The 15,062-nt window shown below is 35.9% G+C and overlaps 1 protein-coding gene across 2 annotated transcripts in view; it reads right to left on the reverse strand.

Moving 5' to 3' along the window:
- il1rapl1a (interleukin 1 receptor accessory protein-like 1a) overlaps positions 1 to 15,062 on the reverse strand; it is a 213,169-nt gene that overhangs the window by 33,552 nt on the left and 164,555 nt on the right. For both annotated transcript variants that reach the window (XM_066706222.1, XM_066706221.1), the window contains exons 3-4: positions 9,305 to 9,437; positions 13 to 158 (exon numbers count right to left, since the gene is read on the reverse strand). In XM_066706222.1, coding sequence (XP_066562319.1) covers positions 13 to 158; positions 9,305 to 9,366 — 208 coding nt within the window. In that variant the 5' untranslated portion in view covers positions 9,367 to 9,437. The remainder of the gene's footprint in view (positions 1 to 12; positions 159 to 9,304; positions 9,438 to 15,062) is intronic.

The raw sequence follows: 15,062 nt of genomic DNA on the forward strand, positions 1-15,062 counted from the left end.
TATTTGTTTTACCCCTTTTGTGTAATAGAATGCTGGCTTGACGTCTCCCGTTGCCGTTTTCCACATAGCAGGAATAATTCCCTAGGTCACCCTCTTCCACCGAGTCAATTGTGAGTGAAATGGACACTTCTTGTTCTCCGAGATGCTCTCTAATAACCCTGTAAAGGAGAAAAAAAAACATATATGAGTTTTGTTCTCATGAACAAAGGTAAAGTTTTGAAACAAAAACCTTAAATTATACATTTTAATTTTAATCCATAATACAGGCTGGCCCTGGAACCAATTTGCAATTTACCATTTTGCCAATTGACAGCAAGATTCCAGAAAAAGGATTCCTGCTTTGTAAACCTCCATCATGTATTACGCTTTCATATGATATTTACAGGTGGATTGGTTTTCTTTTTAATTTTCTATTATTTGGTCCAAGCCTGGTAGTAAGAGCCATACAGATCATTATCAGTGTTTATTTCCATGTCACTACTTGCTTATTCATGTGATTCTGATTATGAGAAAATTATTTAATATGCATTTTAGTACAACACACAACAATCAGGCAAAGTACGAGAACAAAATTACAGTTACAATACAATTGACTGTTTGCGTGTGTGATTGTGTTTTCTTTTTTTTTGGGGGGGGAATCTGTGTTCAAATTACATAGAAGGTGATACAAAATCAATCAAAACAAGGTTAAAAGCTTTGTTAGATCATTTAAAGGTTTAAGAAAGAGAAATAGGCTCAGTATACAGTATGAAGCGACTGTGTGCGACTGTCTTGGATGAATAAAATAATAAAAAGGGCATTGCACCAAAAACGAATTGAATCAGGTTTTACAATCATTATTCTTGCTTAATCATACTGTTTACACAAATTAAATAATACTAATAAACATTACAGAGTAATTACATAGAAAATTGAGTTTATTACTGTAGATTATTCAAGGACATTAAAAAGGACAGAAATTATGATATTCTTCTTTAAAGAGGCCTTCTTGCTTGTGGTATCAAAATTGCATATTATTCAATATGAAATAAGCAATCTAGTTGAATCGTAATGTAGCAGAAAATAATCAACAAGCAACTCAATGTCATTTAATAATTGGTAAAGCCATGTTAAATCAAGATTTGATGATACATTAATGGACAATACACTTTCAGTAGTACAGTAATTCAAATACTTCAATTATCAACAAGAACACTTTCGCTTCTACCTTCTGAGAAAAATCAACAACAAACAAACAAACCAAAAAAATGTACTTAATAGGAATAGTGCTCGTTCTTTTTATAGCTGCTGCCATGGTAACAAAGTAGCAGTGAAAAAATACTCTCGATAAAGAAAATGAATGTTTCCAGCAGGGAATATACCAAAGAAATGCAAACACACTGCAAGGTTATTTTATCTTTCCTTTATATTTAGCCCAATTTTCAGCATTGTTATCCCTTTATGTTAATATCAAATTATTCTTGTTAATAATGTGAATAATCTGGGATAAAGACCTGTTTGTCCTGAGGTAACTGTGCCCGCTTCCCTCAAGGAGTCGATTGTGTTTAATAACAGTTAATCTCGTCTTGTAGCCAGCACATTAGAGAATGGGTATAGAATCAAAATAATGTGTATCCGGATGTGTGTTTAATAATTACCTGTTACAGTGACATGCTCTTATACAGCACCCTTCTGCTTTCCAATTACAAGTCCATAAAATGTAAAGGTGGCAGCAGTGATTAGGAGAATTAGAAACACTATCAGGGGATTCCTTAGGTGGCAACTGAGCAAACCAATTTTGTGACTCTTCAGGAACGAAGGCAGAGACACATACACACATTTCTGAGGCTCAGAAAGAGAATGTGTCCCTGTATTACTCAGCTCAAGGAGCAATTAGCATTTTTCACAGTAATTAGGGGAATGGTACTCATACACTGGAAAAGGAGGAAGTTTAATTAACTGCTCCACTTTGATATACATAACATATCAAATAACTTCAGAAATTCTATTGCAAGAACTTTCTCACACAGCACTTGTTCCTGTATACTTCTATCCACACGTATACACTTGTATGTCACTTGTATACATTCATTATCTGTCAATCGTTGATTAATTAGAAAATAATTGTTTTAAATACTAGCATTTGTTTTAAAAACCTAATCTGACATTCATTTGTACCTATGTTCAGTTGATGTTCTGACAGAGAGAAAAAAACACAACCCCCTTATCTATGTTTCTTTCAAATTTTGTCAATCAAAACACCATTCAAACACTTCCTCCAGATATGAAAAGGTTTCCCATTGGGAAATCTAGAGAAATGACTGGGAACTTTATGAAAGGAACCACAAATTGTTGTTCTCAAACAATGACAACACTTGACCATTGTTTCAGTGTGCTTGATATGCCCATTTCTCTCGAAGTTGCTTTCTTACAATGCCATGTGTCAGAGGTGTGACTGTGTAATAAGCACTGAAGGTCTGCTTTCATTCTGTCTCTCCTCTGAACTGAACTGATCTAATTAATTACCTAATTGAACCAATTTAACACCTTTCGCCATCTTAAGCATCTTGTTATTTAAAGGTGTCAATAAAACATGCTGCATAGTGACCCTTGAGGGCAAGATTTTGGAACCACTACCATAAGGCCATCCATCGGACAAGCTGAGTGTCACCACAGGGGAACAAGACTGTGAGAGCAATGGCATCCTACATCATTAGAATTCATGTGTGTTTCATTCAGATGAAAAGACAAAAAGCCTGTGTCACAGAGCTTGCCTCTTTACATCAGTCAGCCTTTCGATTTCAAGTTTGTAACGTTTTTTCTGTTTCCATGCAAAATTAAAAAGGAGTAAAGGAAGATTTGATTGAGCTTTTCTGTTCTCCCAAGGAAAGAGACCCAGGGCACATTGTTTTACCCTGATCCCATTTTTTTTGCATCTATAGTACCATACTTCTCCATCTTCTGGTCAGTCAGGCAGGGACAAAGGCCTTAAAATGAAGAATAAATCTCAACTTATAGCTTTTTAAAGACCAGACCAAGTCATGTGTGTCTTAACATGTATTTTACGACTGGTGTTAAATGTGAAGGTGAAAGCTTAACAATTCTACATCATCATAGGTCATATCTTTCATACTTTAAAAAGTTTCCTTTCACTATTATAGATGTTAAGCCCATTTATTTGTCATGTATTCCCAAAGTATGAAAAATGGAAACATATCAAAAACCTTCCATTTAAACCTTCCATTTAGTGGCATATAAATACAAAAATAAATGATTCTGGAAATGCATTCAAACCCTTAACACAATGTAACTTTAATTTGATTTAACAAGACAAAATCCAATGTAAATGATAATTCAACAAAACGGGTTGTACATAAAATACATTTTTTTTATATTTATCAATTACATCTGTGTGAAAAATAGTTAGAATTATTTCTAAACACACATTGTTCCACTGTATAGCCTTTGCATTTGCTGAGAAAAATGCTGTAAATATAATCCTACACTGCTTTTTGAGTATGTGGTAGTTTCACAAAAGCTATGGAAGTTAAGAGGAGATCTTGGAAGTCACCTTGATTGCAGTTTATAAAGTAAATTTCCACACAGTCAGTACTACAGTAATGCAATGTATTAGACATCATGAGGAAACATCTCAGACAAAAAGTTAATGACCTCCACGTGTCTAGTGATAGCTTTAAAAAAACATTCATAAGAAGATGAACATCCCAGATCCAACAGTAGGACCTATTATAAAGATGTCCACGGCTATATACCAGGCAATTCTAGCCATAAAGTCTAGCACTATTGTCAAATTTCAAATTAAGTTTCTAGCGGGATAATAATGTGAAGCACCAACTCGACACCTGAATGGCTAAGAGAGTATAGCATATTTTGTCACAACAGAATGAACTAAACACAGATGCCTATGAGCTAAAGAGGTTCTGTATGAAGAAAAATCCCAGAGGAATGCCTGGCACTATTAGTAATTTTGATTTATTTATGTAGAAAAGATGCTTAATGTAAACCTGCACTGTCACTGGTGCGTTAGCTTTACGTTATTGTTGCATGAAGGGTACAAATACAGGCAACAATAAATATGCAGTTACATACATGACAGAAGGAAGAAGTAGTTCCCAATGCCAAGAAGTTCAACATTGCACATTACAATCAAACCGAAGTCAGCAATAAGAAAACCACTATCACTCTGAAAATCTAAGCTTCTTCTGTTGTTGGTTGAAATCTAAGCATCCATCACTCTTGTGGCTGAGGGAATAATGACTGAGAGCTTCGCAGAAAACACCAGTTCCCCTAGGACAAGCCTTCCCTTTGATGTCCCCAATCTACATCAAATAGGGTTGATTATCCATGAATGGTTCTGAAGGAGCTTCCAGACATTTACCAGATGCAGGCGTTCAGGATGACTTTCAGGACCCTTTCAGAGCTGTAGACAGTTTCTTATGTTTGCTCCGCGGAAGAAATATTGGCCATTAAATTGGAGTGCCAACCATAAAAAAGTACATACAAAGATTCCAGCTTCCTCATACTGTGCTCATCCTTTCATATTTGTTTATATGACTTTTGAAGTCAGTGACTCATTTTAAATAACATTTAGTAACACCAACAATTGCTGGATGAATGGGGGGTTTTGCTTCATAACATAACATTTGAAAGAAAAGAGAAAATAAATGTCTAGGCCTTGACAAGCCTTACACTCCCAAATATGTCTGTCTGCTGTTTTATCGGTCTGTCTGTCTATCTACCTATATTCAAATGATCAAGGTTTGGGCTGGAATTGCACAAAGAGACATAACCAGCCATTTTACGTCCTGTTTGAGGCCTCACAATCCCTGTATGGGTATGAGAAAAACTGGCAACAGAACCATAAATGAACAAAATAAACAAAACAAAAGAAATGGGTCCTCATCAGCATTCATTAAAGCTGCGGGGTGCATCTCCATAATACAAGAAATCATACATTCACCTGTATGCTAAGTGAATCTTTTGGCATAGAGTTTTCCCTTAATTGACCAAAACACAAAAAGAACAACTGTGTTGAGACTGGTTTCATCAGATAAAAGTGCTCCCCCCACCCTTCCTCTATTTACTCGGTTCCTGTGTTAACAACCCAAATTGCATGTTCTTGATCCCTTTGATGGAGTCTGATAGGCGAATCTAGCGTTTCCAGACCGATGATTGCTAGCCTGTTAATCCAAATGCACTTGAGTGGCTGCAAGTATTGAAAGTGTCTCTGCTGAGTTTCTCAGAATCTCTCTGGGGAGCTTTCATGCATTATGGTCAGTCCTCCCACCTGTACACTTCACAGGGCAAATGGGTTGAAGGTCAGGCTCCAGGAAAGATTGTTATGTCAGCATATATGTGTATGTGCACTTACATTCTCCTTTGTCTTTTGAAACGTATAAAAGCTACAGATATATGCCTTATTTTTTCATTCTTCTCCTGATGGTGCTGGCTGCATTATTCATTTGTAAGGTATGTTATTTTTATCCCAGTATATATTTAAATATGATTGGAAATTTGTCAATAATGGACAGAAAACATTTAGATGAAATTAAATTCATACTTGAAAGTATGAAACTTTTTAAACTGCTTTATTTAAAGGCTGGAACATGTAATTGTATTATGCATATTTCCACTGGCTAGAGATAATTAAATTGTATTTGAAATTCATAGCATGCTGTTATCCATTTAAATCATTATAAAACATTTGCAGTTTCTCTTTATTAAATTGAAAATAATTTTAAATAGAGGAGGTGATATTCAATTCACCAGCATGAGGTATTTCCTAGTCTGGTATGGGTATATAATATGTACAATAATCTTAACTTTTGCAGTCAGAAAACACAATAAAAGCATGTATTAAATAAAGCTGACTTCACTGTAATTCAATTTATACTGAAGTGTTTGTTCATTATTTAGATTATTGTATTTAGGTTTACTAAGTTAATTTCCAAATCCGAACCACATGCTTACAATGCCCTTGTCTTCTTAACAGAAATTAGAATTTATGGCCCTAGCTTTGTAAAGCAATTCGTTTTTTTAATCAATACACTTAAATAGTTTCAATGGATCTTTAGGCAAAGACATTTAGCCTACCACACTGAGACTTCTGTTAGCATGTATGCATATGTAATTGTAATCTGAAATTAAAAATGTACATTGAACTTGACAGCCCCATTGAAATGTAATTTAATTTACGTTAACACAAAGAGAAGGTAAAGCCAGTCTACCTTCAGAATAAAATAACACATTTATATAAAAAATTAAGCAAAGACCAAACACAAAACAGCATGGTTGATGTTGATGTTGACTTCTCTGGCCAATGTAAAACTGAAGCCACGAGGCCGCTACTGCACACTAGAAACACACCTCAACAAGTCAGCTGGCCTTACCTTTTTTTCATTAATCTATGCTCAGGGATGTTGTGAGGGCCTTTATTACGAATTACCAGAAAAAACACAAAAAACAGACAGCCGACTCCAAGGTCCTCCTAGCCTGTCCACTACAATCACCTCAGTCACACAGCATGCACAATAGCCGACTTACTTTTCGTATCCATTTTTAAGTTTCTAATTGCTTTTCCCTGTTTTATTCTCCAGTGGGTGGTACCACAATTTGAATGCTCCAGTGAGCTAAACAACCAACAAAGTTGTTTTAAATGTCACTAATTTTAATGTTCACAGCTCTCTTGTTCACATTAACCTGTAAACAAACTTTAATTTATTGTGTATTGGTATGGGGGTTGGGGGTGCAGGAGGGGGTTGTATTATGAAATGAAAGCCTCATTAAGTGCTGTTTGTCTCAGATAAATGGATTTGATGTCTGGATGCCAAATAATTAATATAAGCAGAAAGGGCTTAGTATTTAATTGTCAAACACAAGAAAACAGCATTGCAGTGGTCCCTGTAAGTATTTTGTATCTGAGACCCTGCTGTATTGAAATTAGTAGCCTTGGGTAAGGAATAACATGTATACAAACTACCACAATAAAAGGCTAAACACAAACAGCAAACACAACCTGATTACTTGGTCTTCTGCAGTGAGTGATGCACATTCTCGTGTACAGCAGTTAATGGGGCAATTCCACTATACATGGGTGTTCATTTTAATGAAGCAGGAGTCTGCGTATCACATACTGCATTAATGTATAACACGTACACATCCTGATGCATGATTGTTACTGTAATTCTACACTGTGGAATTGGGCTGGCTGTACATTATCATATATGCATTTTATAGTGATTATGGATTAAGATCTAGGGCTATTCTCAAACATTTTCAGATACCAAACTGAGGCACAGCCAGAGTAAAGGGATCCAAATGCCTAATAGCATTATCCTGATAACAAAACACCTAGATAATAATGTAGGGATGTGCTTAAAACGCATTGATCTGAGTTACAGTAACCATTTAGCTATAGCCGAGCCCTGAGTACAAACAGGAATTCTACCTACTGCTGCCAACAAACTTCAACTTCAGATCAGCATTCAGGCAAACACCTCAGCAAAAGACATTCCAATGATGCGTTGCTACAGTGCGAGACAGAGCGCTATAGGAAACAGATCCAAGGATAAACGCTGAAAAGCAAAATCACCTACAATTTTTTATCTGATGGACCTATATAACCTGCAAAATACTGTTGGTGAGGCTTCAAAAGCAAAACATTTTTTAATAGTGACATACATACAGAGGAATAAGCCTTATAAATTGTGTAATATTCAAGTCTAGCAGTTATGGCTTTGCCTTTATTCCAGTTTTATTCTCTTAACATTGGTCAGGGCAAGTAAAGCTGATATCACTCAATGGAACACCAATTGAAAAAATCCAAACTGAAAAATGCTATATTAAACCAAACAGGAAAGCAAAGGAAAGATTTCAGATACTTCAGCCCTAAAACACATGTATTATTGATATAGCATGTCTGTATTCATCCTATCCTGCATTTCTTTTTTGAAATGTCACAAACACTGTGCTTTTAAATGTCTGCCTTTTTCTATGACGAGTGACAGCTCTTCCTAATGATCAAATACATATTCTTTTTCCAGATGGTAGATCACATTCACACTGGATTAATTTCAAATGGCCTCCATTTGGTTTGTTTGGTTTGAAAGGAAGTATCGATGTATGGGTTTTTAAAACTTTCCTTGAGTGCCAATGTACACAAATGCCATTTGGAAATTAACTGGAGTTTAAGTGGTTCACTTTGGTGCTTTCAGAAGACTCAATCGAGTTGTTTATATTGCTGTAATCAAGCCACCTCTACTAAATTTGTGGGCATAATGGACCAGATACATTCATTGTCTTGTATTGCATCTTGTTATACTGTAAAACTGTTTAAACACCCACACATGCAGAATGTAACCTGTGTACTAATACTAATAAGCATGTGAAGGACATTTTTGAATAAAAGTTAGTTTAAATTATTATTATTATTATTATTATTATTATTATTATTATTATTATTATTATTATTATTTATTTTTTTTTTTTTTCTTGGCAGATGCCCTTATCCAGTGTGACATAAGTGCAAATTACAATGTCCAGATCTCTTATATGTTTCTTTTATATCTCTTAACTGTTTATGAAACCGTCCAGGAACACTTCTTTGGATGGACTCGGATCAAATGCCAATCAAATTGTGTTCACTAGACCGCTTGCAAAACTAACTGCAACCTACCCCCCCACAATGTGAACAGACCATGAAAAACAATGAGGAATCTGAGAATCTGTTCTCTCTGACACAGGCGGCCACTCCTGCTGTCCATCTGAATTAATGTGGTACCACTCTTTCTGGCTTCCCTGCATAAACATGAATCAAAATGCTGTTTGAGGCACTTAAACCCATACATGCACACACACATACTATTGAATATATTTTATATGTTGTGTGCTTTTCATTAATTGAGTTTCAGCCTCCTTTCTCTTGTTTATAAGGTTAACTTTTACTATGTCATATTTCAAGGTTTTCAAAAAGATACAATGGCACCCTACCAGGAGCAGTAAATGTAACACCATTAGTTTAAAGATCTGACTTTTAATATGCTGACAAATAGTCGGAGAATTTGCAAATGTACTTACTATAAGAGTCCTTTGGGAGCCTGACTTGTTCAGATGCTTTTTCATTATTAACTGTTTTATCCGAATTATGCTTTTTGTCTTTCACAGAAAAAGGTGCACTTGCAGTATATATCACAATACTGCACAATTCATACATCAAATATGTCAAGGAAATTCAATACAGCTCATTGCATTCTTTAACAAAGGAGAACCATTAATTATTTTTTATTTTTTAAAGAAATTCACCTACCTGATTTCGCTTTCTTGAACATGGTTTTCATCCAGATCTTCAATGAACTTCTCGCCCTTCATCCAGTATATTAAAGGGCTCACATCTCCACTGTATCCAAAAAAGGCCCGACAGGTGAGATTAGCAGAACTACCTGCAAGAGAAAACCAAAACTGCATGTCGTTATTTTTCCCTCTTTCTGTCATGTTAAGAAAACTTAATATGTATGTTGAATGCCCGAGAGGACACCTCTCTGGCTCCTGCAAAGCTCTGAGAATAAATCAGCTCCGCACAGCCATTGCCAAAGTTAATTCCCCTCAAATCCAGGCAGTGAAATCATTTCAACACCAAACATCCATCTTTGCAGAAGGACACAATAGCACCCAAAGATCCTATTCAGAGCCCATCTGTGTGCCATTAGTATCTTCATAACAGATGACAAAAATACTGCGTTTCAAAACAATTTGACCCATAACACACCAGCACAGATCACAAATAACATCAGGACAAAAAAGATATACTTAAGAGAGTATGCACATCAGAGGTCAAACAGAACCAGCAGAACTAAGGTACTATAGCAGCCATAACCGTAAATATTTAGACAGACAACGGTATTTATTGCCATGAGAGTGGTACTTTTTCCCAGTTTTTCAGATTTGTTATTACCCTTTCTATTCAAACACTTCATATAAGAAAGGAATCAGCACCTTGGACAGCTCACAGGAGCTACAATTCAACAAACAGATCTGGCCTAGAAATCAGACCATTTAGCTGTAGAGATTTTTGATTGTGATTCATGAAGATTTAGTCTTATTTCTTGTTATGACCTGGAGAAGGCTGTACGATTATTAATTCTAAAAATGTTGGTGAATTTACCAATCTCTCTCTGTCTGACTCAAGAACTAAAAATAATATTTAAAAATAGGCTGCCATTCAGAATCGGAAGATGAAGCGGGCACGGAAGCAGGTTTTAACCAGTTGCTCTTTGTAGAACTTTAAATCTTAAATATAGGGTATCAAAAATCTAATAAAAAGTCACCAGCAAATAAGTTTGGTCAGTGCATTATTGTTAAACCTAACTTATCACTATAAAAAAAAAACCTGAATATTCATCTCCTCTTTAGTAATACTTTTTCATGACAGACTGGACTATATAGTTTGAGGAATAATAGTTTACTTTAGCGGACTATATATATATATATATATATATATATATATATATATATATATATATATATATATATATATATAAATCAACAGCCATTCATTCCTATTGTCTACTGCCATCCAAATATAGCATTTCAGCTGTTCCCAGACAGACATTGAGTGCTCCTACAAAAACCTCAAGGTTTCCTGACAGATAATGAGAATTGCTTTACCTAGCGCAACAAAACAAAAGTCACTCTGTGGTGCTGCAAACAAACTGCCAGTGATGCACAGATAACATACTAGATTATTTTAGAAGAGTGGTTGCCCTCTATGCTCTTCAAGGAGCTAACACGATAAAAGTAATGTGCTGTTGCATGATTAATAAGGTGAAAGGCATGACATGTGTACTGCAGTGGAGACAGACGAACCCATACAGCTCAAACAAAAGTCTCTTTTCATTCTCATTTGTGTAGATTTTATATGCCTCTTTCAGGTGGCAATCCCAGTTTAAATGATAAACAAATAATAATAGAATGTGAGTTTAATTGATATCACCTGTTGATTTATGAAAAACTATGGCTTGAACTGGGCCACTTCATGCTCACAACCAGGACCTCTTAAACCTAAAACTTTCAGTACTCTCTGTAATTGCATACTTAATTAGTGCTTACAAATCTCTCATTGGACATTACATTTCCTCAATTGTACTCAATATCTTTATTGTGATGCATCCATCTGAAATATGCTTATGAGTATCAGGGCTTTATTATGTCTTTCCTAATTTAAGCTTGGTCAAAAAAATAGGTTCACGCTCAGGAGTCTGCCAAGTTCATCCTCCAAAGAACAAGCGGATTACCATCTGACAGTAGGGCAAATCACAGATACAAAGCCGTCATCCCAGAATATCTTGAGAGATTGCAATAAATCTCGTGACACGGTGGGGTGCAGCTGAAACAAAACACTTTTTTTTTGCTGAGAGAGAGAGACTGCTTTAAGAAGTATGTATAGGGATCACTCTGTGACTGTTCTGTCTTAGGATATCTTATTTTCTTCTCAAAATATAGCATTTAGTTTAGTATATGGGACAGCTTGTGTATTCAACTAAGCATATATCTATCTAATTGCCAGAAACTTATATCTGTTAACACCTAACATGAAAAAAAAAAAACACAAAACAATAAACTATTGAATTGTGAATCAAACTGAGCATGTCAAGTCTGAATACTGTGCTAGGCTAAAACAAATTGTATCTACAATTACCTTACTTTGCATTATTTTAATGTACAATAATGAATCACTGCTAATAGAAAAATATATAATAAAACAACTAGCACTACCAAGTGAGACATATGGTACAATTATTAAATTACCTTTATATAACAATAAAAATATGTGCATTTAGTAGTTTACAAGATTACATGATGCATGAAAATCAATATGCCCGATTACCACATGAGGCCACTACAGAGCTATAGTACAGACTCGTGTAAAGCAAAGCAGAAGGAAGTGCCCAGATGTGAAATTCATTGTTTTCAACATATTCTTCCCTTCCTAATAGGCTGTTTGGGGTTAGATTGAAATGTCACCATTCCTCTCTGTTAGGCTTCACATCTTTGTGCTGTGCATTAGACTTCTCTATTTCCGCAGTGAGCTCTAACTTCACTCTGCGCTACATAAAAAAGATCACCTGGCATCTTTTTTTTTCTAATTTCTTTGTTGGAATTGACTATTAAAGCAATATAAATATTCAAGGGAAGACTATTGAAGGTATCATTCGAGATATAAAGACATAATTATATTTAACATGCACCAAAACTGACAAAATACTCGAATTCACTGAAACAAACTGCAACTATACAGCATGCACTTTATAAACCTCTCAAAGTGGTGCTGGGGAGTACTAATGCAACTGTCTGTCACTTTCTGCTCTTCCATTTCCCTCAGTTATTTCTCACACCTATCTTAGTTTCGGTAAAAAATAAAGGAAAGATAGAAAACAAAACAAATTAAACCAAACAAAACCAGTACAATTGTCAGCATCCTTTTGTGTAGAAAATGCAGAGTATAGTTAATGGTGAAACACAATGAGCATTAGAAAAAGCAGATTTCAATTAAATTCCCTCTCCACTATTTTCCATTATGCCTGTTTTGTTTGGGGTATCAATTAAGCTCTGTTAAAAATGGTGAAAACATTTGAAAAAGTGAGAGAGGAGGGTAGTAAAAGAACAGCACAAGCACGCGATTGGTTAAATACACATTGCATTTTCTGCAGTAGAAAATATCAGACTTCAACCCTTTGGAATCTGGAACAGCTCCCACACTAAGTGAAAGAAGTCAATATATTTTACAGTCTCACAGTGGGTGTTCTTTATTGGAGATTATCCATGACAAGTGGTGAATTTACAAGGGAACTGCTGGTTTTAAACCGATTTCTTGTTTGAACACAGTAGCAATCAGTGGATTAGGAAGAGATGCCTCCGAACAATCATTTTCAGCAGAACACAGGAGACAATCTACTGTATTGAGGGTAGGGGGTTGGAATATTATATAGTTAATACAACTGCAAAATAATTTAGATTTACCTAATACATGTATATCATTTTAATCACCATCAATCCACCACTACCTCCAATCCCTCATTTGTCCCCTTTTGTTTTGTCTGTTCCTCTTCTGCTGGGTATCTGGTGGTATTTCATCTCACTCCTCCACTCCACTACCCCCGGTACCAACTCATTCTCCTCCCAGATGCCCTTAGGGTAGAACCAACTACCCAGGAACAACAGGACCACACCTTCCCTGACCACCACATAAAAACTAACCTATTCAAACTGCAATTGCACATGTCACAATCTGTCTGACTATCTATAAACGTCAACAACCCAAAACAAAACAAGTAGCTCGATCGATCTCTGTTCTCCTGCATGCTTGCGGTTTATGTATCGTAATGTATGTATATTAATTAATTTTGCAATTAAACAGTTACATCTTAAGAAACAACAATAAAAGTATGTATGGGATATGATCAAGAAGGGTATGGTATAAATGGATGATTTATTTTGGAATATTATTCAACATTTGAACTCAATTTTTAAAGGGAGATTTGATGCTCTTGCATACAATAATAATCAATTGACCATATTTCACCAGTTTGATAGCTATTTCTGCTCAAGTACTTATTTTTTCTCTGATGATGAGAATGGATTTATATGTAAAGTACATAACTCTATCATCAAAAAACAGTCAAAACCACAAAGGTGCATTTTCAGACGAAAGCCAATGCAAACAAATTACACAATTTGGAGAAACATGTGAGAGTTTGAGATGTTCTCTGCAAGCACTCCTTCAAGTAGGCTTGTTACAGAATGATGGAAGTTGGATTGGCCTCATGGAAACTATCTATTTAAAGACACTTTACACGTTAGAGATTATGTTCAGGTTCCGTACTCACTCTTTCCAATTGCTGCCTGACTTATGATGTGTCCAAAAGAAGCATTCTATGCAAAGGCTTTATTACACTAATTCCATTGGCTTATGGGTAACCCAGTGCGCACATAGTTGAAACTAAATATGACACCAAAGATAATCTTCATTGTTTTATGGACTCCAGTCATGTCCTTGAAATGTACAGGCAAGGCTACACACAATGTCTTTTCAGTATCTAATAACTCTTATTCATACTGTGCAGCGCTTCCCTAATCTGATTAATATTATTGTGTGGGTAGTCACTGGATTCTTGACATCTTTACAAAACTACCTATCCAAAGCAATCAAGATCTATATAAAAAAAACATTTACAGAAGACAGTGAATGAATCACCCAAATACTACATCTGCACATTTTACAAAATATTCAGTGTATGTGTAAATATATATATATATACACACTCACCTAAAGGATTATTAGGAACACCTGTTCAATTTCTCATTAATGCAATTATCTAACCAACCAATCACATGGCAGTTGCTTCAATGCATTTAGGGGTGTGGTCCTGGTCAAGACAATCTCCTGAACTCCAAACTGAATGTCTGAATGGGATAGAAAGGTGATTTAAGCAATTTTGAGCGTGGCATGGTCGTTGGTGCCAGACGGGCCGGTCTGAGTATTTCACAATCTGCTCAGTTACTGGGATTTTCACGCACAACCATTTCTAGGGTTTACAAAGAATGGTGTGAAAAGGGATAAACATCCAGTATGCGGCAGTCCTGTGGGCGAAAATGCCTTGTTGATGCTAGAGGTCAGAGGAGAATGGGCCGACTGATTCAAGCTGATAGAAGAGCAACTTTGACTGAAATAACCACTCGTTACAACCGAGGTATGCAGCAAAGCATTTGTGAAGCCACAACACGTACAACCTTGAGGCGGATGGGCTACAACAGCAGAAGACCCCACCGGGTACCACTCATCTCCACTACAAATAGGAAAAAGAGGCTACAATTTGCACAAGCTCACTAAAATTGGACAGTTGAAGACTGGAAAAATGTTGCCTGGTCTGATGAGTCTCGATTTCTGTTGAGACATTCAGATGGTAGAGTCAGAATTTGGCGTAAACAGAATGAGAACATGGATCCATCATGCCTTGTTACCACTGTGCAGGCTGGTGGTGGTGGTGTAATGGTGTGGGGGATGTTTT

The sequence above is a fragment of the Amia ocellicauda genome, chromosome 6, assembly GCF_036373705.1.
Source record: "Amia ocellicauda isolate fAmiCal2 chromosome 6, fAmiCal2.hap1, whole genome shotgun sequence".
In the NCBI taxonomy this organism is placed as follows: Eukaryota; Metazoa; Chordata; class Actinopteri; order Amiiformes; family Amiidae; genus Amia; species Amia ocellicauda.